This window comes from Egretta garzetta, unplaced genomic scaffold, assembly GCF_000687185.1.
Source record: "Egretta garzetta isolate BGI_Z169 unplaced genomic scaffold, ASM68718v1 scaffold94, whole genome shotgun sequence".
Taxonomy (NCBI): Eukaryota; Metazoa; Chordata; class Aves; order Pelecaniformes; family Ardeidae; genus Egretta; species Egretta garzetta.
Window position 1 is genome coordinate 5804982 of NW_009259683.1, and position 27500 is coordinate 5832481.

At 35.9% G+C, this 27500-nt stretch overlaps 1 protein-coding gene across 1 annotated transcript in view; it reads left to right on the plus strand.

Annotated features, from left to right (window-relative positions):
* SKAP2 (src kinase associated phosphoprotein 2) overlaps positions 1-27500 on the plus strand; it is a 117138-nt gene that overhangs the window by 11558 nt on the left and 78080 nt on the right. The window contains exon 4 of the mRNA XM_035894062.1: positions 9739-9843. Within this exon, the coding sequence (XP_035749955.1) occupies positions 9739-9843 (105 nt within the window). The remainder of the gene's footprint in view (positions 1-9738; positions 9844-27500) is intronic.

The following is a 27500-nucleotide window of genomic DNA, read 5'->3' on the forward strand; positions in this document are numbered from 1 at the left end:
GAGGCCGAGGGGGCTGGCTCCCCCTGCTGAGGGCAGCGGGGAAAAGCTTCCCGGTTGCAAAGTTCTCCCCTCAAACCATCGCTCAAAGCTAGGGCCCGTTTACCTCCTTAAACACATCTGAGAACGCTCACTGATGGACAGAGTAGTTTAGAAATACAGTTCAGAATTTGATATAAATGGAGCTGGCTAAGTCTGGCTTAGTTAGCAGTAGTTCGGGTTTTTTTTTGTTTGTGGTTTTTTTTTTTTTTTTTTCCTCCGAGGAAAGCAGCCTGCTTTGGAGATAAAATTTTAATAGGGATAACTTATTTCAGCCTTTTTTCTTCACATTGCAAAAGTCTTCAATTCCATAGTGATGTTTCTTTAACCTTTTAATAGGATCAGCTAGTGGCCATATGATATTGGCTTTCGATCCGTACTGAATGAATGTTTTCATAGTGCAGTGGGAGCTCAGACCTGTAGTTGGGGAGGAGACGATTTAGTGCATGAGTAATGAAAGCTGAAGTGTGGGTTATCTATTGTCTTCTAGTGGAGTTAAAACAAAGCTGCAGAGTTCAGTTTAGAAAAGACTGTGTTGCTACAGTGTTCTGTTCTGTAACTAAACCTGGAAGGGCTCTTATTTCCATGATGCTAATTCTTGAGGTCGTGACCTATAGCCTGTGGATGCTGGTATGAGGGTCACAGTGCGAGGTCAAAAAAGCCTATGCAAAGCTTCACTTTTTGCAGTGGTTGAAGAACTGTCTGTTTCTGGACAAGGAGGTTCAAATGTGTAGGCTACAGCATGCCTCCTGACAAAGTGAAAATATGTGAGTTGTATTAGGCAAGTAATGTTGTAACAAGGCACAACAAGTTCATACATTTCTTATCCCTGTTTAAGTCAAGTTACATAGCCATATCAGTTCAACTGAAAGAGAAAATACAGCTTGAAACTTCCCAAAGATTGCCAAGATTTTGTAAACTTGAACTATGTCATTCTTTAAAAATTGTATTAAAATATTTTTGTATTGCACCTCAGCATCCTTCCTGAAGTTAAAATGTAGTTTCCCTCCTTTCCTCACTGTCCAACTGAATTAAAGGTGGAAAAGTCAAATGTTATTTTATTAAGAAAATGACTAACATGAAATTAGGTGGGACGGTTGTTTCATTGCAAATGCATCTGACTTTCTGGAGAGCATGTTTTTGAAGACTTAATAACTTTTTGAGGCTATGTCTCTAATAATAATGAGAGTTGTCTACATAGAGCAGAGTTGGCATTTACTGGTTTGCTTTTTTTTATTGAAGGTCAAGAATATTCTAGTCTATTTACTTTCTTCATTGGCAATTTGATTCTGAATTTCTTTTCCGATTCAACAAATTATTAATAAAAATGAGATTTCATTATCTCCAGTAAAATGGATGATTTAATTTATATAGTCTGTAATTGTTACTGTATAACTTGCTCTGATTTCTGTGAAAATTGTATTCGGTCTTATTCTTTTTATTAGAGTGCATTTGCTTCTTAAGAAGGATATATTGCTTTGTTTTTTAATTTTCATGATGTGTCTGGTTCAGATTGTAGAACTATGTACAGATGGTGAAGCTTGCAAATGCTGACACTTTAGTTTTCTTTCAGTATTTGTTGAGAAAATGAGAGGGGTCTGAAGTTATACCATTTTTTTCTGCAAGTGAAGATAAATTTCTTCAAATTGATGTGCATTTGCATACATGAATATGAAAAATCCATGAGAAATGGAAGCCTGCCCTTATTTGCAAAATATTTGAGGGAATGTGGTTCAGTGGTATGGGTTGTTGCTATAATTTCCAAAGTTCAAGAAGTGCATGCTAAACTTTATTTGGTTGTCATTCTTACTTTAGGCCTGTACAAATTAGGCGTGACTTGTGTAGGTGTAGAACAAAGGACCCACATGGAGGTAAGCAGTCAGATTCTTGGCCAGCTACTAGTGTAACAAAGCAGTGGCAGCAGCTGAGTGAGGTCAACTTTTGTGTCCATTCTCTGTGCACACCTAGACATTTGAAAAATGGAAAATTTGAGAAAAGGTTAAGAATTGAGGTGGCAATGGTGGTCACACATTTTCCTGTTCTTCCCCCCTCTAGAGAAAGAAGAAATATCCCAAATTATAAGGTGAAAAAGGAGAATATCTTTTAGGAAAAAAGGAGGCGTGGAAGCAGTAATGTGGAAACTGCACTGAAACAAACTAGGAAGAATAAAAACTGCTGTGCACATTTACGCTTCATATTTGCTCCTCCTTGTTTTGCAGTAGCAGTAACTCTTGGTTTTTTTAATGCAAATAAAATAATCTTTGTTGTAGCTGAAAGGAAAGGTGAAGAATGATTTGCATTATGTGCCATATTATCATGGTATGGTAATTATCTTGCTACATTCATTATCACACTATATCAGCTGTTTTCAGGAATCTTGTGAGTTGTGACCTGTCATCCTTCCAGAGTTATCCAGAAGAATCTTCTGGAGGTGGAAAGAAGTGGACTAACACTTTCAAAATTCATATATTTCCTGTATAACCTAGTGAAACTTGACTCTGGTCTTTCAAACAGCAGCTCCTTCAGCTTGTGAGGTTTTTCCACAAATATGCTTTGTGGGCATCAGCTTGTCGCTCCACTCTCTTTCATCCTTGCATGTTCTTGAAGTTCCACTGGCTTTGCATGTAGTGACTAGTCAGTTTGACCAAGTTATTGTATGTGAGCTTTTATTGTATGGACTTTGGCCACTAGCATACATAATCTTACCTTCCATAAAGATAAGGCAAGGAGGCTTAAAAGAAGAGTTAAAAAAAAAACTTAAGCTCATGTACACAAGTAGAACCAGGCTCCTTAAAATCAAAGTAGTCCTTGTGCATCTCTCTCAACTTTTCAGAAAGCTCAATGTGTAAAGAAGTATGTATGCGGACTTTCTTGCATCATCTTAAAAATAAGCCTTATGTTGTCTGTCAGGTCAGTAAATATGCTGGCAAAAGCATCTTTTGTGTCTACACACTGAAAAAATGAAGCTTTTGAGGAGAAGTGGGTATATGTGAAAATTCAAGACATGAAGTTCATTGTACAGGGAAATATTTAATTCTCATGTGTGATGTGTTACCTGATTTTACACTGACTTTTGCAGTTCAGTGTAATGTTGATTTATGGACAAGGAAAGTGTGTGTTGTTCTTATGACCAAAACTGTACAATTACATTAATATTCAAACCACTAATTTTTCAACAACATTTATTTTTATTTATTGAGGTACATTATTAAATTTTCATTGGTTTTATTTTGTTCTTAAATTAAGGAATTCAGTAGAAATGTCTTTTTCTCTGAGACACTGCTGCTTTTTTTACTTTTCATTTGAAATATTTGACTCTTCATTTCACCAGCTTAAGCGAAATCAAAAAGCTGTAGTCACATTCAGGGTGACCCGTTCTAGATCTTAGAACTGGGAAGGAACTTGAAAAAGAAGATAATTTTCATACAAATTGAATTCATTTTTCATAAGACTAGTATTCCTCTAAGGACATGAAAGTCTGGACTTTGTCAAAGATTCTGAGTTAATATAGTTTTTGGCATTTCTCTGTTTTGAGATTAATTGAATCAGTGCCATGGCTGCCAAAATGTTTAGTTAAAAGAACCTTGTTTTCAATTTATGCTAAAAATAGTGCTAAAGTTGGCAGAAGCACTATAAGCCCTAGAAACTGTATTTGTCTTTGAAGCTCACTTGCCATATGTTCTTTGCATTTATTTTAGTAAGATATATATTTTTAATCACTTTTCACAAAAGATTTTGGCTCAGTGTTGAAAGTGAGAAGCCGAAAGCACTAGCCAAATTGAGTCACAATATGGGAATTTGCAGAACAAGTTCCCCAAAAGCACTCGATTCACCTTATACCTGATCTGCAGCACATGACTCTGACACTATTTATGTAGAAGAGTATGATCTGATGTTTGCTAAACTACCACTTTCAAGTCTGATAAAAACTGATGAAGGTCCATTTTAATTATCATTTCACTGTAGTATAATAGAAGATAAACCTGGGTATGGAGCATAGGTGTTCTTCTCTTATGTAATTATTGGGAGCACCTGTAGGAAACCTTTAAATGACTCAGGTGGCTCTTTGGCTTTTGGCAGAGCAGTGTCTGGAGCCTGAGACAGCTGCTTCCTGGAAATAGTCAGGCTGATAAAAGCAGCACTATATGCAAAGGCTTTGTCTATTCTTCCCCCCCCCCCCATTTTGTATGGAGGCGATACTTCCTTTTTTCTCTCTGTACACTCCATTTTTCAGGAAATGGCAGCAGGTAGGAGTCTTTTTGGACTTGAGAAGGGAGGCAGTAGCTTGTGGTCATCAGAGGATGCGAGTTCTGTATTTTAAAACACTTGAGCTTTCAGTCAGGAGCATAAATACATCGTTAATATTTAACCGTAAATGGGAAAGATACAGCTTAGTTGTTACGCAGTCCTTTGAGGATCATCATGACGTATTTCTGGAGAGACCATCCAGATGCATTAGAGGTGTGCCAAATATCACTCCATCCTGGAAGTCTGGAGGGTTTCATTGTAGACAAGCCACTGTGGTGTCCCTTTCAGCTATGTGCAGCTGTTATCTGTGAAGTGTCCATGCCAAGTGCAATTTCAGGCAGCACAAGATACAGCCACCAGTGCAGCACAAAATGGTCTTATCCTGATGTGCATCATCAAAATGAGGGGCAGCTCAGCAAATAAAAATTGCGTTACTTTTCTTGCTTGAAGCATATTTGCTTGCAAATCTAATGCTGTTTCAGTATTGTTTTAACAAATAGCTGCTAAAGAATTCCTACTTGACCTTTATAAAACAAGCCATTAAAAACCGTCATGTTAATATGAGACTCTAGAAGACTTCAGGATTGAGCATGTCGGAGTAGATTTCATGGCAAAGCACACATCGAGAAAGTGGCTGTCGGAAGAATCCAGTCTTGCAGGATGACTGGTGGATTGGGTCAGTAGCATTGTCTTAAAAAATCAGCTGCAGCTATCAAGAGGCTGAAGTATACCTGTGCCAACTTGAAAGCAACTTTGTCTAGTTATTTTTGTGAAAAACTATGTAGTGAGGACCTTGCATTTAGGTGCTTGGTGGCTTTATCCAGTTCTTTGTTTGGTGGGTTCTTAGTGGAGCAGAGATTTGACGGGAGGAAGTGATTTCAACTTGCTGTGACTTGGGACCTCCCAAAATGGCAAGAAGCACGTTTTTTTGACCTGCATGTCTTTTTATTTTTGTGAGTTATTTTATTTTGCTTATACTTGAGGCATTTTAATGCATCACTCTGTCTAGACTTTTTTAGGAATAAAATGAAAGAGTTTAGTGATCTTGGGGACCCTGAGTGAGCAAGTATCTTTTGGAGGCATTGGCTGAAACGTCTTGCTTGCTCTTTTTTAGATTTAGTGGCTGAAGCAGTACTTTTAATGCTTAGGAGTTCATTACTATAATCACAGTATTGCAGAATAAATTGAATTCCTGGGGGGGAAAAAATAAAGTCTGGATTTATTTTTTTTTTTTATTTTAAAACTGGGTTCTTATAAAGTAATATGGTCCTGTTCATTGTATTGAGCTTGTATCACTAAATCTGTTGGAAATCTTCAGAATAGGGGGCAGGGACTGAAGTGCAGCCCTTGTTACAATGAGGACAGTTTGTCTTTTATGCTCCAGTCCTAATGAGGTACATTTACCCTTTGGTATGCAGTATTTCCTAAATCAATATGTAAGCTGTAATGGAAAAGGTAGCATTTAATAAGGAAAGACACTGTATCTTTTTTTTTTTTTCTTTACAGATAACGTAAAATATTGATTCTGCTATCTAACCTGTAAGAGGTTGGTTTAAATTGCAGAAACTGGAGAATAGGGTCAGTTCATACACATATTTTTGTTATTGTTGTAACTGTTAACTAACTACTGTTAATTAAACTTTTTTTTTTTTTCAAATTCCAGATAAATCATACAGTATTCTGGGGAAACAAGAAACTATATTAATGAGCATCAACTCCTTAATTATCCTTGTGACTACATAACAGGGACACATTCATGTCATTTCTTTGTGCAATAACTTTTGCAAAGAAGTATTTTTAAACTGATCATTAATTTTATGACCACAGAAATGAGATGCAAAATTTATGCTGTTGTCATTGGCACAGGTTCAAGGCACTACTGACATTATGTGTGATTGTAATGGAATGGCTGCCAACTAATGAGTCTATAGACATTTCGTTTGAGCATGCTTTGCTTTTAGATGTCTGATTAGGCAGTAATGCTTTCAATTATGCCTGCAAATTGTATTGGATACATTTACCTGATGCCCATTGTTGCTTTCTAGTTCGGTTTTCTATTACATAAATGCAAGTTGAATGCTTTTCCTTAATTTATTGATGCTTTTCGGGTGTATTTTTAGGTACTTGGCACCTGAAGAGAGGAGTAGTGGCTTGTGCTGCTCAACACTGACTCCTCTGACTGTTCAAGGAGTAACATGTGTAACTTCAAATGCAATTCTGTCTTGTCTTCCTCAGTAGGTGGAGAATAAACTGCAGTGCAACGCCTCGATGGAGGATCATGTGAAGTAGAGAAAGGGCAGAGATTACTCTGAGTGGGAATTGCAGGAGACCCCAAAGAATCAACAGGAAGCCTCTTTGTGAACTGTCAGGAGCGATATCCTTATATATTAATAGCATATGCTCCTAAGAGGTCTTTTAATCCTGCTGGAGTTAGGAGGCAAAAAACCAAGGCTGATGTTAGCCTGTAGTCATTCTTTTATGTGAGCACATAAAAATGTTGTGAAATGCCTGTTAAAGCTCCAGAGCACATTGAGTCAACTCTCCTATCAAAATGGCTGCAGTTCTTCCATACAAATTAGATGATTTAAGGTTTGCATTTTAGTGTAGAATATACATTTACAAATACATTTATTTAATCTAAAATAAAAAATGGAAGCCCTTGCAGGGCTACAGGTTGCTGGTAGTTGTATTTAGTGTCTGTGACCTATTCTCCACATTTTTTTACATAAAAATGTGTGGGTACGTAGACATGCTATTGTATGACATGGGACCTGTATATTTGTTCTGATTGTCTTTCTCCCATGGGAGTTTTTTTTCCCATGGAAGTCTTTGAGCCTTTATTTAGGGTTTAACATCTAGAGAATGCTTTGAAGACTATGAACCCTTAAAAGCACTGAACTTGTAACTTCTTTCTTCATAATACTTCATCAGTTTTTTGTTTTGGGAATATTTTGAACTTTTTCAACTTAGGATAAATACTTGTTTTATTGCAAATCCACATTTGGTGTGCCCATGTTTTTTGTTGTTTCAAATGAAGTATATATCTAGGATATGTACATGGTGTACCCTAAATATGTATGTATATAAAAATTCCATTGTTTCCAGATCATCTGACTTTTATATGAAAGCAAAGCACAAAGGTTTACTGAATTTGGAATCCTTAGCATAATTAGAAAATGGTACTGTTGTGACTTAATGGAAGAGCAGGGTAACAGTGCAGCTATGCAAACTTACATAAGGAATCACAACTTCTCTTAAAGAGATTATGTATAGCTGAGTGGGGCAAAATTCTTTGGAGATGTGCTTCCTGTGTTTGTATTCACTTATTTTCATCCATAAATGCTACTATATTTTAGATATACTTACTATTCAGTCCATTAATTTTGAGTGCTGGAGTGTGGTGTTTGTGGAAATATTTTCCTCTAGAAATACAGCCTAATATTTTAATTTTATGCTGGCACCTTCATGAAGGTTAAATGTTCGTACGTTTATGCATAGCTGATAAGAGGACATTTTCAACTGACAACCAGGGTGTTGGAGGTTTATATGTATATATATTCTGTGCATTGTAGTAATAGGAAAAGTTTAGGACAGATAAAGAGTGGAACAGCTGTTGATACTGCATAGGTTGTGAATATCATGTCTGCTCTTTTTATATGGAGTCTATAATCTAATGAAGATACATATATAGACAGAGATAGGCAACTGGTCTCTGGCATGTAAGCGTGAAAGATGATCATGCAGGTTGTAAATAAGGCATAACGTTTTCTGTTTGTGTGCTATCTGCTCTCTGGTTTTCTATTTGAAAGAAGAGGTGAATCCTGGAGGGGGATAATTTACTTTTGATTGGTTTGACAGGTGTGATGAAATGCAAATATTTTGATCAGATTAACAGGATGGCTGGAGTGCTATTGGAAGATGGCTGTGTCAGAAATAGATTGGAGTCAAGTTGAGATTCAAAGCAGTTGTTATATGGCATGGGAGCTTGGAAGGAAGCTTTCCCAAGAAAAGCATACTAAATTAATGAAGGGAAAACCAATTTAGTATTCAACAATCTTGGGATGTAAAAGAACTGCAGCAAAGCAAAAACCAGGCTTTGTTGTCTTATCTGTGTAGAAAACTTGCTGTTCTTTGCGAACAACTGGTGCTTTTTGGGCACGGACTCTGAATTTTCCATGATTTTGCATTATTAAATGGGAAGTAAAGGGGTGAAACTCAGCCATGGATAGGCAGTCCTACTGATGAATGTTATTCATATGTCTGTGGAGAAGAATATTTTTCACTATGCATTTTTTTTTTTTTGATTCTGAGAAATTAGTTATCTGACACAGTGCTCTAAAAGGCAACACATGAATAGAGAAGCATGTCTGGGGGTCTCTGGAAAGTTTTCTGCATGTGAGTATACCAAAAGGCAGTGCTTGGGCAATTTAGCTTTATATGCTTTTAAAGAAAATTGAGGGTCATTTTATCTGTTGGAGCATCAGCTTTATGATTTTGGTTTGGTGATTTTTTTTAAAAAATTGTATTTAATTATTGGATTTTCCTCCGTCACAAAGACGATTTTTTTTTTTTTTTTTAAGGAACAATGTAGCTTATGTTGTTTTGACACTTCTTTGCCTGGATGATGTTAAAAAAAAAATCTCGGAAAAGATAGTGAGTTTTGGGGGGGAGAACTTAAATTTTGTCTAATTAAATTAAAGTCTTGACTAACACTGATTTCACTTTACCTTTCCCAGACCATCACACTTAATGCACTCTAATCAATGTACTGCATAGTTTAGCTAATAATGCAGATTTTGTATTTATTGCAATAGGGCTCTCAGCTGTGTAAAAAACCTCATCGACAGAATGATGTATTAAGCCACAGGTTCAGACCAGGTGCTGTCAGAAGGTGATTGCATTTTTAGTTTCATGGGAGGAATACACATACAACATTTGCAAAGTAGCTCCTAATTACGGTGAAGAAAAGTGAAAGTGGGCAGAGGGCGACAAACTGCTGCCAAAAGTCGTTTGGCAGTTCCTGGGAGGGAAGTTTCTGCGGCTCCTTCCTGTGCTCGGACAGGCAGAACTTTGGAGCTTGGCACTGCCCGTTTTTCCTCCTTTGCCCGCTTCTTTGCTGTGGTGTGTCTGTCTTTCCCGCCTCGTGTGAGAAGCTGTCAGCTGCGCAGCACTGGGAGCAGGTTCATTATATGATGGTGTTTAGGGGAAACCACTGCAGCCACATGTACATTGCTGGTTAGAAGGTAGCCCTAAACCAGCAGCGCTTACAGCTGCGCTTGAACATACAAAGTGCGTGTTATGAGAGTCCGTGAGAAATGGGAATTTTTTCCGTTTCAGACAGGAATTGGTATCCTTCTTACTAATGAAAATATTTGTCTTTGGATTCTGTCTGTGTTTGATAGACTATTTGATGAGAGACTATTTTAACTAGCAATATATTTTTGACTTTTCCAGAATTGGAAGATGAGGAAGAGTCAGAGGGCTCTTTTTCGTCGCCTCCTGATAGTGTCTCCATAGCATCTGACCGGTATGATAAAGAGGATGAAGCACCTTCTGATGGTATGTGGTACTGTTTACCTTAGAACTTACCAGGTTTGCCAGTTTGCTACAAACTCATGTAATTAGATCCTCGTGATGCAAATGTTAGTGTTGGAAATCAGATAAACAGATAAGCATCACAGCTGGACAGTTTTCGTACCTTTACAAGAACCTTTAAAGGAACTGAAGAGCTCTCTCTAGTGGTCCTAGAGCATAGTGAAGCTGTCTCAAATTTACATGGTTTTTTTAAACTCATGTTTTTTCATAACAAAGCATCTTCTGTAGATGCATATGTTTTTAAAGATAGATCAGTGGCTAAAAAAGTGTGAATATTTGTAGTAACAAATTGTTTGTTAATTCAACATTATCAGATTCTTGCTTAATTTTATTGTGCTACTTAATGGCTCACTGTATTATTTATCTAATAAATAATGAAACAGTTTACATGATTGATATTTTTCTGCAAACTCCATGCAGAATAGGTTCATAAAATATTAAATTAATTATTCCTACAATGTTTCCTTCCATTAAGACAGTCTTTTGTAGAATGTTTTCATTATATAAATTTTAAATTTGAGTTTGCATTAAAAAAAAAAAATCTAGGCTCCATAGCTGTTTTCCACGTTGTTTTATTTTGTATTCATTAAATTTAATGCTAAATGCGACTGTTCTGAAGACATGAACAATTGAATATTTCAACGGTTAACAAGCTTGCTTTAACATAGTGTCCATATTTGTGAAATTCGTTTATTGTATACATAATATAAATACCTTCTATGGATAATACATGGCAATAAATTAAGTACATGTACAAATAAATTAACGATGTATATTAATTTGTGGCACTAGAAGTTAGATAGACTTACTAGTGAATGATGTTTTCTGACATGATATGATGATCAAACTGTGCAGCTCCATCTCAAAATACAATTGCTGAATGAAAATATGCTTCCTGCAACACAGCACTCCACATTTTATGTTATCCAGATTATTCCCTTTGGAAACATAAATTGCTTTTATGAGGTATAAAATTATGTCTATTGCAGAACAGGGATAAGTCAAGTACATGCATAAGTGATAAACCTTCTAACCACTGATTCAGAATAATGCAATTTTTTTTATATCCAGAACTCTGTAAAATGTGTAGCAATAATAATCACACTTTTTTTTTTTTTTTTTTTTTTTTTTTTTTATATTGAGCTTGTTGTATTTTGGCAATGTGACCTTCTATTAAAAAATAAAACCAAGCCTTTTTGCTTTCTGGTTGAATGTAATTATCAGTCAAATTGAATATGGCTTCTAGAAAACCCAAGGTAATTTTCCAAACTACAGATAAATGCAACTTTCCATGTATTTATTTTTGCTTACAAACATAATCTTAACATTATTTCTAACTGTAACATAATAACATGGTACTGATTGCATAAAGGATATGTGACAAAATTGTGTGACTGTTTAATAGGAGATATGATTATAGATTTGTTTCAAAACAGTTAATCAAGAAAAAGGTGGTAATGTTCATAAATGTAAATAATGAATGGCTTAAGAATGCTGATGCAAGAGTATATGAAATACTGTATGACTCTGCAGATGGGTGATCAATTTTTAGCCTATTTTGGAAGTTATAATTATGAGAGTAGGTATAATAGCTGCCCAACAGTGTCTTGGCTAATTCATTCCAGTTTAGGTAGAAATACAGTGGGTGCAATTCTGTTATATTTAAGATGATTCTACCTCACTGGTCTTTCTATGTTTTATGATAAATCCCCTTTAATTATCTAGTGGGAGTGTAGCATGAGGAAAAGGTGGTAGACTTTGATCTGTAAATACTTTCATTTATTGGAGGAGCGTTTCTGTTTTCTTCTTTGAATGCCCAATGTGTCATTCTAAGACTGTTTTGATTTTAATATATATAGTCCATCATTCACGTCTAGCCACATTGGGAGAATCTTATAAGAGGTGGATTGAACCTCGGAGGTGCCATTTGTTTCAGTTCTCATAGGCATGAATGGGTTTGCTAAAGCTTAAAACTCTATTTTGGGTTTTTAGCAGCCTGTTAATGTCCAATATTTAAACCCTATTCAAAAAGCTGGATCTGTAAGGTAGATGTTTGATCTTACATAGTTATCAGTTTAGTTAACAGAAGGGCCTAACTGTAGATAACTAAATTGAAGTGTTTTTTATTTATATTTGAGCCCATTCATATTTTTATGTAAAACTTCTTATATACATTTTCTACTAAAAGAAACCCCAAACAAAACAGGCATTTACCTTTATATACGTTAGTTAGACTGCAAGGTTTGTATGACTTCTGAAAGTGTCACTATTTGACTTTGCAGTCTTACTGTCAAAATATAATTTGTGAAGGCACCTGCTTGGTAACAGATAAAGAATTAGTGTATTACATGTACATTACAGTCATTGTAAAATCCTAGAGTTTTTGTGTGACCTTTGTCTAATGGTGTATTAATTACAAGAGAGATAATCCATTTAACAATAAGTATGGGATAACTAAATTAGCACAGGTCACCTAAAGGCCTTTTGTCAAATCTGATTGTTATGTTGTCCTTTTGACTTTTACCTTATGGTAGGCACTAACAAAGTATCTAAACTTTGATGGATTATAAACTCTAAACATGATATGTATTTTTCATAATGCTAATGTAATTTTCTAGGTACTGAAAAGGTCAAACCCCCACGTCTCTGTGTGCATTCTAAGTCTGTCTTTCCTTTTAATATTTCTTTTTCTCTGTTCCTGTGGTTCAAAAGTTCACTCAGTTCCCAAATGGCCACCTAATTTTCCAGTTATTCCCTCAAGCCATATGTGTTTTGGTTTCTTTATGGTTTATTAGGTACTGTAGGAAAGTAGCATAAGTTATATCTTCTAATGAAATTCAAGCACACTTCAGTGATGCTTTGACTTGATTGCTGGCAGCAATTAAATCACAACGAAGGAGAATGATGCATAGGCTAACATGTCCAGACACCCTACAGAAACTGGAAAAGGGATAAAACACAACAAAACCCCCAAATAAAATAACAAACCCCAAAACAAGACAGACAAAACAAAACAGCACTGCCAGGCACTCCTTTCTTAACTTGATTTTTTTTTTTATTGGCTAACAGCCTGATTGATAGCAAAATCATAACTTGCTGTATGCTAACAGGCAGAGTTCACTTGTAGGTTATTGTGAGCTGATAAAGGGTTAGATGGAGTTTTGATTTTCGCATTGGTCCTTGGTGCACCAGATTAATGGAATTTCAATGAGAGACTGGAGTAGTCACAGCTTTGTCAGAAAAACAGATGGAGATTCTATAGCCGTGTCTGCTCATTAATACCAGTTGCCTGAAAGGTGTACTACTTCTCTATACAAAAGACTCAACATAATTGATTTTTGAGCGGGGTATTTTTTCACTTATTGATGACTAGGTTTCTTGCAACTTAAATGACAGGTTTTTGTATAGTACATTGTATAATGATGTTATGTCTTGTAAATTCTTACCCCCTTCCATCTGTATTTTGAAGAATGAGTGTAGTGGAAAATATATGTCTTGATCAGTTAAAAAACAAAGCATACCAAAATACTTAAAAATCGGAATAGTAAGACTTTCTTTAAAGTTGGTAGCAAACATATTTGGTTGAGACATTAATGGGGGAAAAAGTTACTGTTTTTCATTTAATTTTTGGGTTTCTTAGGATGGTATTCAATCTAGTTTCAATGCCATGCTGAAACTTTCCTATTTAACAGTGTAATCTCTTATGACCTCAAGGGATTTTTTTTAACATAAAATTTTTTTGTTTTATGGCATGTAATTCATTCCATAGTAGGAAATGCCATTAGTATTAACGGAACAAACTTTCTGACTTTGTAAGTACTGTGAGTGAACTGACTGCTTCTGAAAGAAGGTATCTGTTTAGCTCTGCAGGGATTATGTGATTGGGTAATTACAGGATCTAAAAAGATCACAGTGAATGCTGCAATAAAATAGTTTAGGTCATCATAATTTCTGTGGAAGGTCTAGAAATGTTGCCTTGAGCATGGAAGGATGAAAGTACTAAAAATGTGTCTGGGAACTCAGATGCTCTTCAAATTATCATATTTGGCTATAGCTTATTCATAAAATATGCTTTTTAGTAGAAAATTGTTAAATAGGGAGAGAGAATCTCATACTAAAAATTCTCCATAGTTGAAGGGGAGGAAGGTAGGGCCTAGGCAAGCAAAATAGGACATATGATGAACTTTGAGGAATCAGAATAAATGAAGGGGATGTGCTTTAACTGTCATCAGCATGCAGTCTTGAAAATGAGAATGAGCAGAGTTGTTGCTCCCTGCAACATGCTTTTTCTTGGCATAATTTTTGGATGAAACAACAGGTTTTCACACTTTGTTTTCATGCAGCTCCTCTGAAAAAGTTCTATACAAGCCTTTGCAGGCTTGAGTCAACTATTTTACACGAACTATAGTATTTCCTTTGCATGGACATCATATTTTGCATTTTGATTAATCAAGTGAGAATGAAAAATTGCGTCACTAAATTTTGCGTGCTGCTCCTTTTGACATTTTAAATCTCAAATACAAGTACTGATTAAGATTCTTTTTTTTCTTTTTTTCTCTACTTGGTAGGTGTAAAGGCTTGAATACTGTCACTGACGAAGGGTAGAGTTCAGTGTAAGACCTTATCTTTATGTACGATTCATATACAAGTATTTTCCCACTTTTCCTCAACTACATTTCTGAGTTCATTTCTGAGGCACTATCTTAAAGCACAACCCGTGTTCTGTCATGGAGTCAGTTAAGCAGTATTAGCAACTAAGTTAGCAAAGGTTGGAGAAAGGAAAGTGCAGCTAGGATTTTTCTGTCCTCTTCTCTCTCCTTTTGCCCTTCCTATCCCCTCAGTCTTGTGTTCGTATCATAATCATGTACATGGAGAGGATGTTTGGTTGTCTTGGGGATGACAGCATTGGAAGTTTACCTGAGTTATTCTATGAGATTAGTTATTTTCTTTGCAGTACTGGAGAGAGTTCCAAACTAAGTGCATGACAGCCATTCAAAGAAATGAGAAACTTCTTTATTCGTCTTGTTTTTCTCATAGGAAGATCTCTTTAAATGCAGAAACCCATGCATTTTCGTATTCTTATACCTCTTTTAAATATTCAAGCTTGATAAAAGAAAGATCGTATTGAGGAGAGGTAAGATCTAGGTTTACTGGTATACAATATTTGGTGAGAAAAGGTGAGTTCTACTTTATGGTCTTACTAGGAGCTGGCAGGGGGGCGATAGCATCAGTGCCATGGGGAATGGGTAAAGACTGGACTTTGGCATGCCAACTTTGTTTTGAGAGGATCTTTTTACTGTCAGAATTGTCACTGGGAAAGAATGTAATTTACTATATGTAGGCAATTCTATGTTTTCATCAACAGTTTAGTAGACTTCTGCTGTGTCTGAACAGATGTTGTATGGCAGAGGAAATAATATGCATTGCAATGTATCGTGATTCTGCATTTCTGGGACATTTCTGGCTGAAAAGGTAATATAATTGATCAGAAACACTGCTTTCAGAATTCTAAGAAATTGGAATTAGCAACTCAATCTCAAGAAGGAAGACTGAAGTCTAGAATTTCCAATGTGGTATGCTGAGGCTATCAGAGGAAGGATGCATCACCAAGGAATTAGGCTGAGACAGTTATGGACAGTTTAGATGTCACCCAGAATACAGTCTTTTGCAAGCTGATGGAACACACAGAAAAGTAAAACATACTAAAGAGGAACTTAAAAAGTGAAGTGTAATTAAAAATTCAGTTTGTGAGGATATTGGTGCATGTGGGGCCATGTGTGCATACATTCCCAGATCCAAATCTCTTTGCTGAACAAATGAGAAGAGAGTGCTAGCTTTGAAATTGTCAAAAGCTGTAAAGAAGATCAACTCCTTGTGGGATAGGAGGGACCTTAAGAGTAAGTCAATGTATCACCTTTAGCATGCCTGAGACATTTCTTGGCAGACACCTGTCTCATCTTTCCTAAAAATCTCTAATGATGAACTTCAGTCTTCCTCAGGCAGCTTGTCCCAGTGCTGCACTGTACTTGCTAGTAGAGGATACATACCCTAAACTCTTCTTGTCAGTCTGTTAACAGTTGACTTGGTTTTGTCTGTAAAGGACATGTTGATGATATATTCCCCATCCCCTGCTCTGTCATGAATATATCTGAAGACTAAGAACAGTCTTCATAACTTTCCACATGTAACTGCTGTTGAAACCTTATGAACAGAACAAGCAGCTGAAGTGCTTGCTTGCTTGTTTGTTTGTAGGATCCATAGCAGCGAATATAGCAGCAATGACTTATTTTGGGAGAAATAAGAAGTTTAAAAAAAAAACAAATGCATGTGAAATATGCAAAGCTAATCTAATGAATCTTGGTTTAAACCATTTGCACAGAACAGAAGGGATTAATTTCTGTTAGGAAGCAGAAGTTTTAAGTGAAATTTTGGTGCTATTAAAGTCAACAGTAAAGTTAAAAATGGCATCATGTAGGTTAACAGTGTGTACAAATTGATGATACTAAAGCACTTGAACTTCTAATTATCATGATGAAAAACTTCCTATTAAACAATAAACCCCTGTGTTCTTTTAACATTTACCTTTCTCCCATGGGAGAGATGACATGGTTTGTTGATCATTTTATTTCATCTATGTTGCTTCAGTGACTGAGCAATAACAAAACAGCCATGTATGTTCTACCACTATGCAGGACAATATCCACAATAAAAAACAAATAATGATCTGCTTAACCCATTTCTTTTTCATATTAGATCATAATTTTATTCAAAGTATCTAATAATATTATGGTAAAAAAAAAACAACAACCCAGAAAGCTGAAGTGCAATAAATTTTTCTATTTACTTTATATTGCTTGTTGGGCTAATGTTTTTCTAGATTGGTTCTTACAAATCTATACAAATAAATGAAATAAAAAGGAAGAGGGAAGGTTTTCCTTCAGCCTCTTTGGTATGTGATAAGCTTTTCAAGTGTGCTTTGGAGGCTCTTAGTTATGGATTTAGGACCTTACTATTGCTTTCCTCAACTGCGTGAATTTGTGCTTTCTGATTTGTCTGTAATTCCTCTTTCTTCCTGCCAAGCAGTAGTGGCAAGTCAGCTTCCATTCTGCTCCTTACTCCTTCCCTCCCAGAAACAGACAAATGCTTCAGTTGGAGATGATAGCATTGCTTCACGCTACTTCAGTGGCACCCTGAGGTGGGTACTCTTATAGTACCTTTCCAGAGATGAGCAAGTCCAATGGATTGAAAAAAAAACAGGAAAATGGATCTGCCTTCAGCACATACTATGCCATAGTATCAAACATCTCGGAGGAGAACAAAGTCTACAAAAACATAATGGTTTGGTTTAGGCTAGATCAGAAACACGTGAAACAGTGCTCTGTGTGGTACTTCATGTTTTCCATGTCAAGGATGAGGCATTAAGAGTGCCTGGATATAGGAAACAACTGAAAAAAAAACCAAAACCCCTCAGCCTTGCAGTAGAAGTAAGAATTAAAATGAAGTTTGGTGTAGGTTTTTCTCTCTCTGAATTGGTGATTAGGAATTTTTGCCTATATTTAATTTATTGCATGCATTGAAATGTGTATCAACACTTAGGAACAGAAAAAGGTTTTTCCCGTATTCCTGTTTTTGTGTTTTAATTCATTACTATTTTCTGTAGAGCTTAAGCAAGTACAAAAAGGGCCTGTTCTCTTTTGAGTATCATGCAATCCAGGCATTAATTTACTGGGTTTGGGTTTGTTTCCCTTGAAATAAAAAGGAGATTGCAGTGGATTAATATTTGTGAATTTTGAGATTATATTTGAATGGAAAAGTAAAAACTATGTAATGAAAAAGCTTATTAAAGTGTTTTGCAAATTAAAAAGCCATTGTAAATTAATTCTTTGATATCCACTATATGGGCAAGTTAATTATTGCCCTTACCAAGAAGATGTTGCAGGTATTGTTCACTGCTTAAATACTTGCAGCAGGAACCATACTTCCTTTGGACATCTGTCACTAGACAATGTTAGTTTGATTGATAGTTTCCTCAGTAATTCTTCTTCATAGATGCTTACTTGGATTACTCTACAAGAGTAGGACTTTAGAGTAGCAGACTAAAACTGCTGAATGCCATTTTTTTCTCCAAACTAAATTTGTTACTACAGTTTCTTAACTAATATTAGTCAGAGCCTATTCACCACTAACTATCACAATAATGACAAGTAATAATATCCCATGAGAATCTTAGCCCTGTCTTCTCTACTGCTGGTAGTCAGAAATCATTTTGGCCTCATTTTGGGCAAGGAATTATGTATGATTCTATACTATAAAATGGAGAAAAAACTATTCTGGTCTAAACAGTATTTTCCTGGCTGCCTTCTGAATATTTCCTCTGTGTACCTGAACACACATTCCTTAATGGAAAGTACATCACAGCCTGATAATAACTTTCCAGAGATATCCTAGTCTTCCTATAAAACATCTTTTTGCTTGTTCCTCAACAAATTTTATTTCTGTATGTGGATGTGGGTGATGCATAAATACTCACAATGCACATTAAGAGATGCAGTTAGTTTATTATGTGCTTCATGTATCTGCACTTGCGCATCACCACTTTGCATTGAAGAGGTAAAGGGAAAGGATTAGTGTTGAAAGAATGTGATTGGGGGCAGAAGGATGTTTGGACTGTGAAGATGGCTGTGCTAGAAGACAAAAGTAGGGTGGAGACAAGTGATGTGAAGGTGGTCCAAGTGTTTTTGGTAGGTAACATATGAATTATTCTTTTGCAAGCATGGATGCAGGAAATGGACCTTATTATTACTGTTGCCTGGAAAAGAAGTTAATGGTTAAGTGTTGTCATTGACTGCTAATAAAAAAAAAAAAGAACAACAAAACCCACAAAACAAACCAAAACCAAAAAAAACCTTGCCTGTTTTCAGGTGGAGAGGCTAACAAATTCTTATAATTCTGTCTACTTTGTGTTTACGGATTTGAATGTGTATGCATATGAAGGTGATGACAAAAAAAGTTTGTCTCTGATTTCTAGAACAGCTTTCCTTATATGAAAGTAGGAGTGGAGTAATTTTTTTCCCTTTAACAGTTTCTTTAGAAGCTAGCTTTAATACCAATTATTTTTCTGTTAAAATACAGTGAGACTAACACAAACTTTTTTGATCAAAGCTTTTTGGACTATTTTATCAAAATGGTTATTCTGTAATTGTGTGTGTAAAATAACTGCAAGTTAAGAGCAGAAAATACAAGAATGTAGTCATAACATTGAGAAGTGCAGAGTGGTTTTTTTTTTTTTTTTCTGTAATCTGTATAGATAAGGTTTGGAATTTTAGATGGAAAATAAAACCTGCAAAATAAAAACTTTGTTTTTACTTGTTAACCACAACATGCCTGCAAATTTCATTTGGAAATGCAGACTATGTGATGCTGTTGACAGAGGTGCATTTAAGTACGCATTGCTTTTTTAATATATGGCATACCTCTTTTTTTCTGTCTCAGATCGCTGGAATCTTCCAGTGCTGTCATTCATTTGAGCGATATTTAGAGTGTGGTATAAAAATAATGTGAAAATTCCGTAGTGGGCTAGTGATAATTGATTTACTCCATCACACTGAAATACCTCTTGTTTTCCTCTTCCTCCTCCCTTGGGCAATAATCATGGGATCAAGCTGCCAGTCTGTAGATATAATTTTTCCAGCAGTGCCATCTGGCTCCTTGGCACTGGAAGTTGTATTGGCTTCTTTGCTGTTTTCACTGTTTTTTTTTTTTTTTTTTTTTTTTTTTTTTTTTTTATGAAATGTTAGTCTGTTGATGAGATGTCTTCTGCTAGTGGGTAGTGGGTGCTGATTTCTACCACACCGCCCTCCACTCCCCAGGTGAATGAATTTTTTTTTTTTTTATTGTTGTTGTAAGAGACTGCTTTTTTTTTTTTTTTGGTAAGGAATTTAGGACTTAATATAGGATCACTTTGAGGAAAAATTAGGATTTATATATCAACTGGCTTCCTCCGCTCATGCTTAAAATAGTTTCCCAGGATTTTTGTACTTTTTGATTAGTACTAGCATCACGTCCTCTCACAGATTTTTATAGATCTTCAACATTAATGTAGAATTATCTTATTTTTATTTTTAGGAACTTTCACTTTTTAGAGAAATTATGGATAAACAGTAAGAATTTGTAGGGTAACAAGCTTTATGTTTTGGAATAACCAGCCAACCAAGCTATCTTTCTTTATCACAGAACTACAGTTTTATTTTTGCTGTCAACTTTTCTTAAAAAAAAAAAAAAAATATTCTGGAAATGGTGGCTCAGTAGAACAAACACATCTGAGTTTCTTTATTCTATTTGAGTCTTAAATGCATTTCACTGCCATAAAAGATACAATGACGGTATTGATAAAGAGTTAGAAAAGAATGCTCTGTAAATAGTATTTTAATGGGGATGGGAGGCGGGAGGAGAATCCGCTTGATCTAAACTCTTTTTGTAATTATTATTGTTTATATTAATTTCTTAATTATTTTTAAATTTTTATTTCCTTTACTGGTCAGAAATACTCATTTAGAAAAAAAAAGCCTAAGGATCTCAACAAAACCTGAGGAACAGAGTTTCAGATAACACATTTTTATTTTGCTTTAAAAAAATGGCTTTGAATATTTTGGGTGAACAAAAAATAAAGTCCAAAGCCCTTTCTATTCTTATGTAAGTGAACGTCTATTAATCAGGACAAGGCAACCGAATTTAAACCCTTATATTTTTTTTTTTTTAAATTTTAACCACCATTTTCATGTGCTATGTCTCAAATGAATGAATTGTACTCATCTAAATTTTCTTTTGTGTTGAAAGTATTTTCTTAAAGTTGTTCAAGGCAACCTTGTGAACTCTGACATGAATAATTGTGTTTAGTTCGCCTAGTGGAATATTTTTATATTATTATCCCTAGAAGTAGAAAACAATAAGCACTATTTATTTATCATAGTCTTAATACTACTCTAGTGTAATGCGTTTGTTAATAAAATACGATTAAACTGGTATTTAAATCAATATTATTGTGCTTTCCCAGCACTGGAGAAATTGTCCAGTCCTGGAAACGATAGGACTAAAAGTCTTACGTGGGGCAAGGAGAGCCTTGGTAAGGTTTTTGTAGCAGTTGGTTTGAATTAAATTTCAGGGATCTCTGGGTGTCTCATTGTAGTAGTCTTTTAAGGAAGACGACGACGGACAGGGTGTCTGAATGTGGGTCTCCTTATCAGTAACTTGACTCTGATACAAAGTGGATATTTTTAACATATGAGTTCAGCTGAAAGAAACTGTAGAAAGGGATATAATATCAAAGTATGGCAAGCATAGCTAAATATGCATGATCTATTGTAATAGTAAAAGTGTAAGTCTTTAGGTTCACGGAATATATTCTCTCATGAAAGATTTTAAGGGCGTAGGTATATCATGATTTTCTAAAATAGCACCAAATCTTCTTTTTGTTCGCAACTAAATGTGAAGATAAAATGTTGCCGCTAATCAATTGTCTGGGATGCCACCTCATTAAGATTTACACGATCATCAAAAATGCCCGGAATTGTTTGTTGGCTATATCCTAACTCAAATATATAAAGGGGATACCATAGCATTTTTCTTTAGAATCGCAGGGAGTTCAGTGACCTTTTGTGGCAAATTATGTAGAAAGAAAATATTTATATTCATTTAAAATAACCTCCATGAAGAAATAGTCTCATTACCCTGTTTGATCAATTCCTTGCAGCCTGAGCTGTAGCATGCTGCTATTGCCATTGGTTGATGGAATACACTGAGAAGTGGCTAATGGTGATGGTGCTCATCAGGACAGGGTTCAGCCAGCGGTCAGCAACAAATAATTCAAGACTGTTTCTAAGTTTGTGGCTGGTGGAATTTGCTTCTTGCCCCAAGCCAGCAGCATTGCTGAGCTGGGCTATTTGATTAGAAGAGAAGCATATTTGCTTCTTAGCAACTGCACATTTGCACAACACACAGACCTATACTGCCTCCAAAGGTTTGCCTTTGTGATGGTGGAATAATACTTTTCTGTTGATTGACAGACAAAAGAGATCTTTGCAATGCAGAAGAGTTTACAATCAATTTTTTCTTTATCTTTTGTAAAATTATTGGAGGTGCTTCTTAATTTACCCTTGCCTGATGCAAATTTGTATATGCAGCAAGACTGGCCACAATTTGAACGCCTACATCTAAGCCTTTGCTGCTATGCGTATTTAAAGGACAGATGCACGCTTACGCTTAATCATTGGTGTGTGCAGCTTTTTCCCCAGCAGGTCTACTTAATGGAAATAAATTTCTACTGCATTTTGAAATAAATTTTAATACGTGTATTGCTATCTCCCATGCAAGAGCAATATTCCTTTTATAGAAGATAATGATAAAGTGAAAGCTGTTCTATTCTTAGTACTTTTTGAAAATATATTAACAGAGCTGCAGCAATGATTGCAATTCTAATAGTGTGTGTGCGGGTGTAATTTTCGATTTAACATTTCCCACAGGAAGTGAGTCTACAGAAGCAAACGTGTCTAGTCAGTAGAAGGCAAAGGTATTTATAACACTGGTAATCCTTGAAAAAAGACAATTTAGGAAAAAGAAAGCCTGAGATTTACAGTCCTAGGAGGCCAGGGCTAGAAAAAAGCAAACTTTTTTTTTTTTTTATGGTTTTACAGCTCTTTTCACTCCTGGCCTGTATTTTATTGTCGAAGTTTCCATACTGCCATAGTGAAGCAATAAATTGCTGATGTGGTTACTGAAATGTTACATGAAACAGTAAGTACAGTTAGTGTGGATTTTTGATGCAGATATCTGCTTCCATATTTTGCTAAATAAAAGATACCTTTTTAGCTTTCATAACTAAAAACAGTGAGTACTTTTCTAAGTGGATTTTATACTCTGTTAAAACTGTATCTTTTAAGGGGTAGGTAGAGTTAAAGCAGGAGTGCACAATAAAAGGACTGTGGGCCATATTAGCGTGGCTAACATAAGCAACCAGGAGTTTACTTACTAGTAACCATTTCAGTGACAATTCAGAGCCAAAAGAGGAGAGGAAGAAAGCTCTCTGATATGGTGAGGCAATGATAAACCCCAGATGTCCCTCGTTAAGTCAACATTAAACCTACCAAAGTTTTAAATCCTTTTTCATGGAGGAATTCTTTTTTTTTAGTTAGATGAAAAAATTTAAATCACAAGCCAAAATTTAAGCTTTTTAGAGAATTTTGGGGATGGTAGGGGAGTGAGAAGATGAAAGCGATGAGGGGGAATCGTGGCTGTTCTGGGGAACAGGTATTTGGTGTATGCATACTGTTGAGCAGGAAGCAAGGTGTAGAAATGGGTGCAACTGTTGTTCTGGAGGCCCTGGAAGGGCTGATTGGTGACTGACTTTATTCTCTTCCTTGTTAAATGTGATGTGTGTATATATACATTTTGAGAAGGGTGTTTTAACATACTGGTAGGATTTCACAGTCAGTAGGGAGAGGTGTTAGCTTTGGCTTAATTTCTGAGACATTCAGAGTTGTGATAGCGTGATAAGGTGGCTGCTTGTTATGCTGCTGAAAGCCTGGTTGACTTATTTTTGTACCTTGATACCTGTTAAGGTGTTACCTGTGTTTTACACAGACATTGTACTTCTTTCAGTAATATATGCACAATGAATTAGTGGTGTTTGGTGGATTTATTTTTTTTTTGTAACAGAGGGCCTTTTGCAAGCACTAGGCTTTTTGAGCAGAGTAACTAAACCACATAGGAATTGCCACATCGGTACTGTCAAAATGCAGCTATATCTAGGGTAGAATGCAGTAGCTTTTACAATGGCCCTATAAACAATACCCAACAATTTAAGAGCAGGATATGAGGAATATCTCACCTAATTGAAATGACAAGGGGGATTTTGCATAGGTAGATGCAATTATTCATATTGGAGATGGGCCAGAACACTGGGGTTATTCCCCTCATCTTGCTAATTAGGCTTTCAGTTTCATTAACAGTCATTGAGATACTGGGTGACTGACATATGTATGAACATAACCATAATACATATAAAGAAGCTTTATTTATTTATTTATTATTATTTTGAAGCTTCTCTTGGATTATGTTAAGAAGTCTGTATAAACTTATTATGGATCATTTTTGGTTGTATAGCTCAAGACAGAAATAAAGGAATGTTTTGTGATGTGCAGAACATCAAATGTATGAAGACTGAAGGCAGCATGGCTATGCCTGTTTTTGGGTAGACCGTGTGTCACAACTAAGCTACTACTATGTTTATATTCATGGTATTTGATTTTCCTTTTCCAATATAGAATCTACAAGGATTTCTACCTTTACAAATGCATATGTTGAGAAGGGAGATTAATCCAGCTTTGTTGTGCTCCCAGGATGTTTTCAACCTGGGGTAAATTTAACTTTGAACAGGTCTGAGAAATCTACAGTTATTGTTGTCTTTAAACCCTAATTTAGGAAAAATAACTTAATGCGCATGGCATCTTTAAATTCCCTTGCCACTCTAATACAGTCAGTGTATTCCTCCCCCCCACCCCTGGTTAATTGCCTTTGTCCTTCCGAAACAGACATTTTGAGGGAGTTTTTTTGTTTGGTTTTGTTTTCCTTTTTAGGGAGTAACGGGTGCAGTGATTCATACTGTATTATGTTGGTACCAAATAGCTGCTTGCTGTGTTTTGGAAAGGACCGTGAGTGTCTGTACCTTAATTAAATCTCCAGGCCAGTCTTTTTTCAACTGACTTCTCCTTTTCCAAGTTCTTAAAAAAAGATTTGGGTCTTAAATGAAAGATAGCCTTCAATGAAGAACATCACAAGTATAAACCAAGAAGGTAAAGATACTGTACAAAAAGGAAATCTACTGAGTCAAAATGCTTAAAAACCCAAAAATCATATGTGTGTGAAACTGAACAAACTAAAACAATGATAATCACCTTAAAACAGAAATAAACTGAGTAGCTCAGGACTGGAGTGGTTTAGGTTGTTGTTTGGGCTCCCCCTGCCTTTTAACAATTAAACTGGAACAATGCTATTCTCAGGTAGCATTATAAGAAAGAAGAGTGTGTTTACAACATAACTGGTTATTCTGGTTCCCACTGCTGTACAGATGAGGCCATAATTTGTCCTTTTGGTTTGATACTTACGTTGATGATCTTCCTGTAGTTCTTCATGGATCCTTTGGGACTGAGAGTCAGTTATCTAACTTTGATGTTTTTTTCATGCTAGTTTCTTCATCCGTAAGATTGTTCTAAGTAATATTCCAGTAATTTGTAAATATTGTGAACGAAGTTATCTTTGTGTGTTGTATTTCCCTTCCATACCCAGAAGTAGCTTCTTTTCCAAGTGTGTTTTATTGGCTAGTACATGTACTATTGCATAAAATGGTATTAATGAAATAAGGACAAATAGAGCAGTCATTAGTCACTTTATTTTCAATACACCTCTAATCTTGCACAGAAACGGGCTTTGGTAGTGATATAAAGACACATACTGGTAGAGCTAATGCATGAAGAAGTTAATCCTGGAGTCTTGCCCTTTAGTACTTCCACGTCACTTGACTGGCTTCCGTGTAGTGTTCTCTAGCACAATTTTGTCTAGTGTTTTTCAAGAATTTGTTGTCAAAGTATATTGCTTTTAGAGGATTGCAAGTTCATGCGAGGATATTCGACAGTGCATTAGCATAACTGTTGTAGATGCAAATACTTTTGTGGGAACCAATACAAAAAAGGAACCTTTATAATGATGAGATTTTTATTTTGATACAGTTTTGTTGCTAGTCTTAAATTCACTGTCTGCTTATGGGAGTTCAGTTTATGTATGAACTGAAGCTGTGATTTAGCTTTTGGGGTAAAAAAATGAAAAAGCTATGAAAACTGGCTGAGTGCCAATAAATGTGTGTAATGTATTTTTCATGTGTCATTTTATTTTCATTGGATCAAGGCAGTTTTGGAATCCTCCACTGGATGTATGTGCCCTTAATTTGAATGAGTCCATGCTTCAGAGCACCTCACTGGGTTAAAAACAAAAAGAGGGAGAAAAGGTTTGGAAATAGGTATGCAAATATGCTAGTGGAGAACCTAGGTGGTACAGAAGGTGTGTAGCAGGGACTGGAATTAAATCTGTCATGTCAGTTGAAGTCCATAGAAATCTCTTCCTCCTTTACTGGAAAAGTAACTGTTAACTGAGAAAAAGCCCAGGTGGTGAGGAATGCAGCGGAATTATTCTGTGCATTGCCACTTACTTACTATCTTCATATTGCTGTATTCAGGCTTTAATAGTCAGCATACTTTTGTTGTGCTACTTGTTCACCACTGCACGATACCCCTGTTCTTGATGTGGGGAAAGAGGTAGAGTGACAAAAGCTCAGTTAAGTCCTTGAACTAAAACCACTTCTTACAGTTGATATTTTGGTTTTTTGAGTGGCAGTGAGGACTGAAGAAGTGCGTGTTCAAACTGAGGAAAAACTTTGGCTTTGATATTAGTGTATGTCCTGAACTACCACCGTTTTCAGTGACCTATTTGTATTTGTTGGATAACAGCATTTGTACCTGACATGATTTTATACTTAAAAATGAGTAGGGGAGAAGGCAACTTTATTAGGGTCAAAAATTGTATTTCTGGGAAAATAATTTCATTTAAATAATCAGTCATCTTACTGTTTACTGTAAGGATCCTCTCTCATGGTCTTTTCCTCAGTTTTTCTCTGTCAATCTGATGTACCCTGTAGCAGTCACAGAAGAAAGTATGCAGTTTTCTGTGAAATGCATGAATTGGCACATACGTGACATCCCAGTCTTACCCATGCTGTAACCTTCCCTCCACCCCTTCTCTCTCTCTCCCTCCAACTCCTTACATTACTATGAAAAAGTGTGTGGCTGTGAGGTGGGGGAGAAACAGTGAAGTGGCACAGCAGGCCAGAAAATGAAATGGTTCCCCCTGTAAATATTTTTTTTTTTTAACAAAGATGTAATGAAACCAATAACACTTCACAGCATTTCTAGAAAGATGTGAATACTGCTTCTCTGTTACAAAGAGGAGCAGTGGAAGCAAAGTAGCTCTGACTTGTCCAAGATTTGCAAAAGGAATCTGGTTAAGAGCCAGGACTAGTTCTACGTTTTCTAGCTCCTGCTTACATGGTAAGAGGTCTCCGTTATGTCTCATACTTTCCAGCTTTCTGAACTTTTTGACAATTTGAAATGGATATTAAAGAGACATAGGGTAAACTTTTTTTTTCTGTCCTCAGAACCACATCATTTATTAACAGATGTCATCCTAACGTGTATACAACTTCCATGGCTTTGAGTGTTATTGTAAATGGTAAAAAGACTCTCTTTGGTTGGGTCTAAATTGGCACTGCCTTCTGAAGTACAAGAGGGGTTTGTAGTTTTGTATAATGTCTTAGTTTTAATAATATTATTTTAATATGAAAATGATGGTGTTCCTTTCACTGTTTTAAAACCAGCATATTCTGCTCTGATTTTTCAGTATCAGAAAAATCATTTAAATAATACAAGGTATAGGACACCAACACCCTCCCCGCCCGCCCCACACATGCCCCCTTGCCCAGGAGTTATAGCAGTGCAGTAAACTGCTGATACAGACACTAA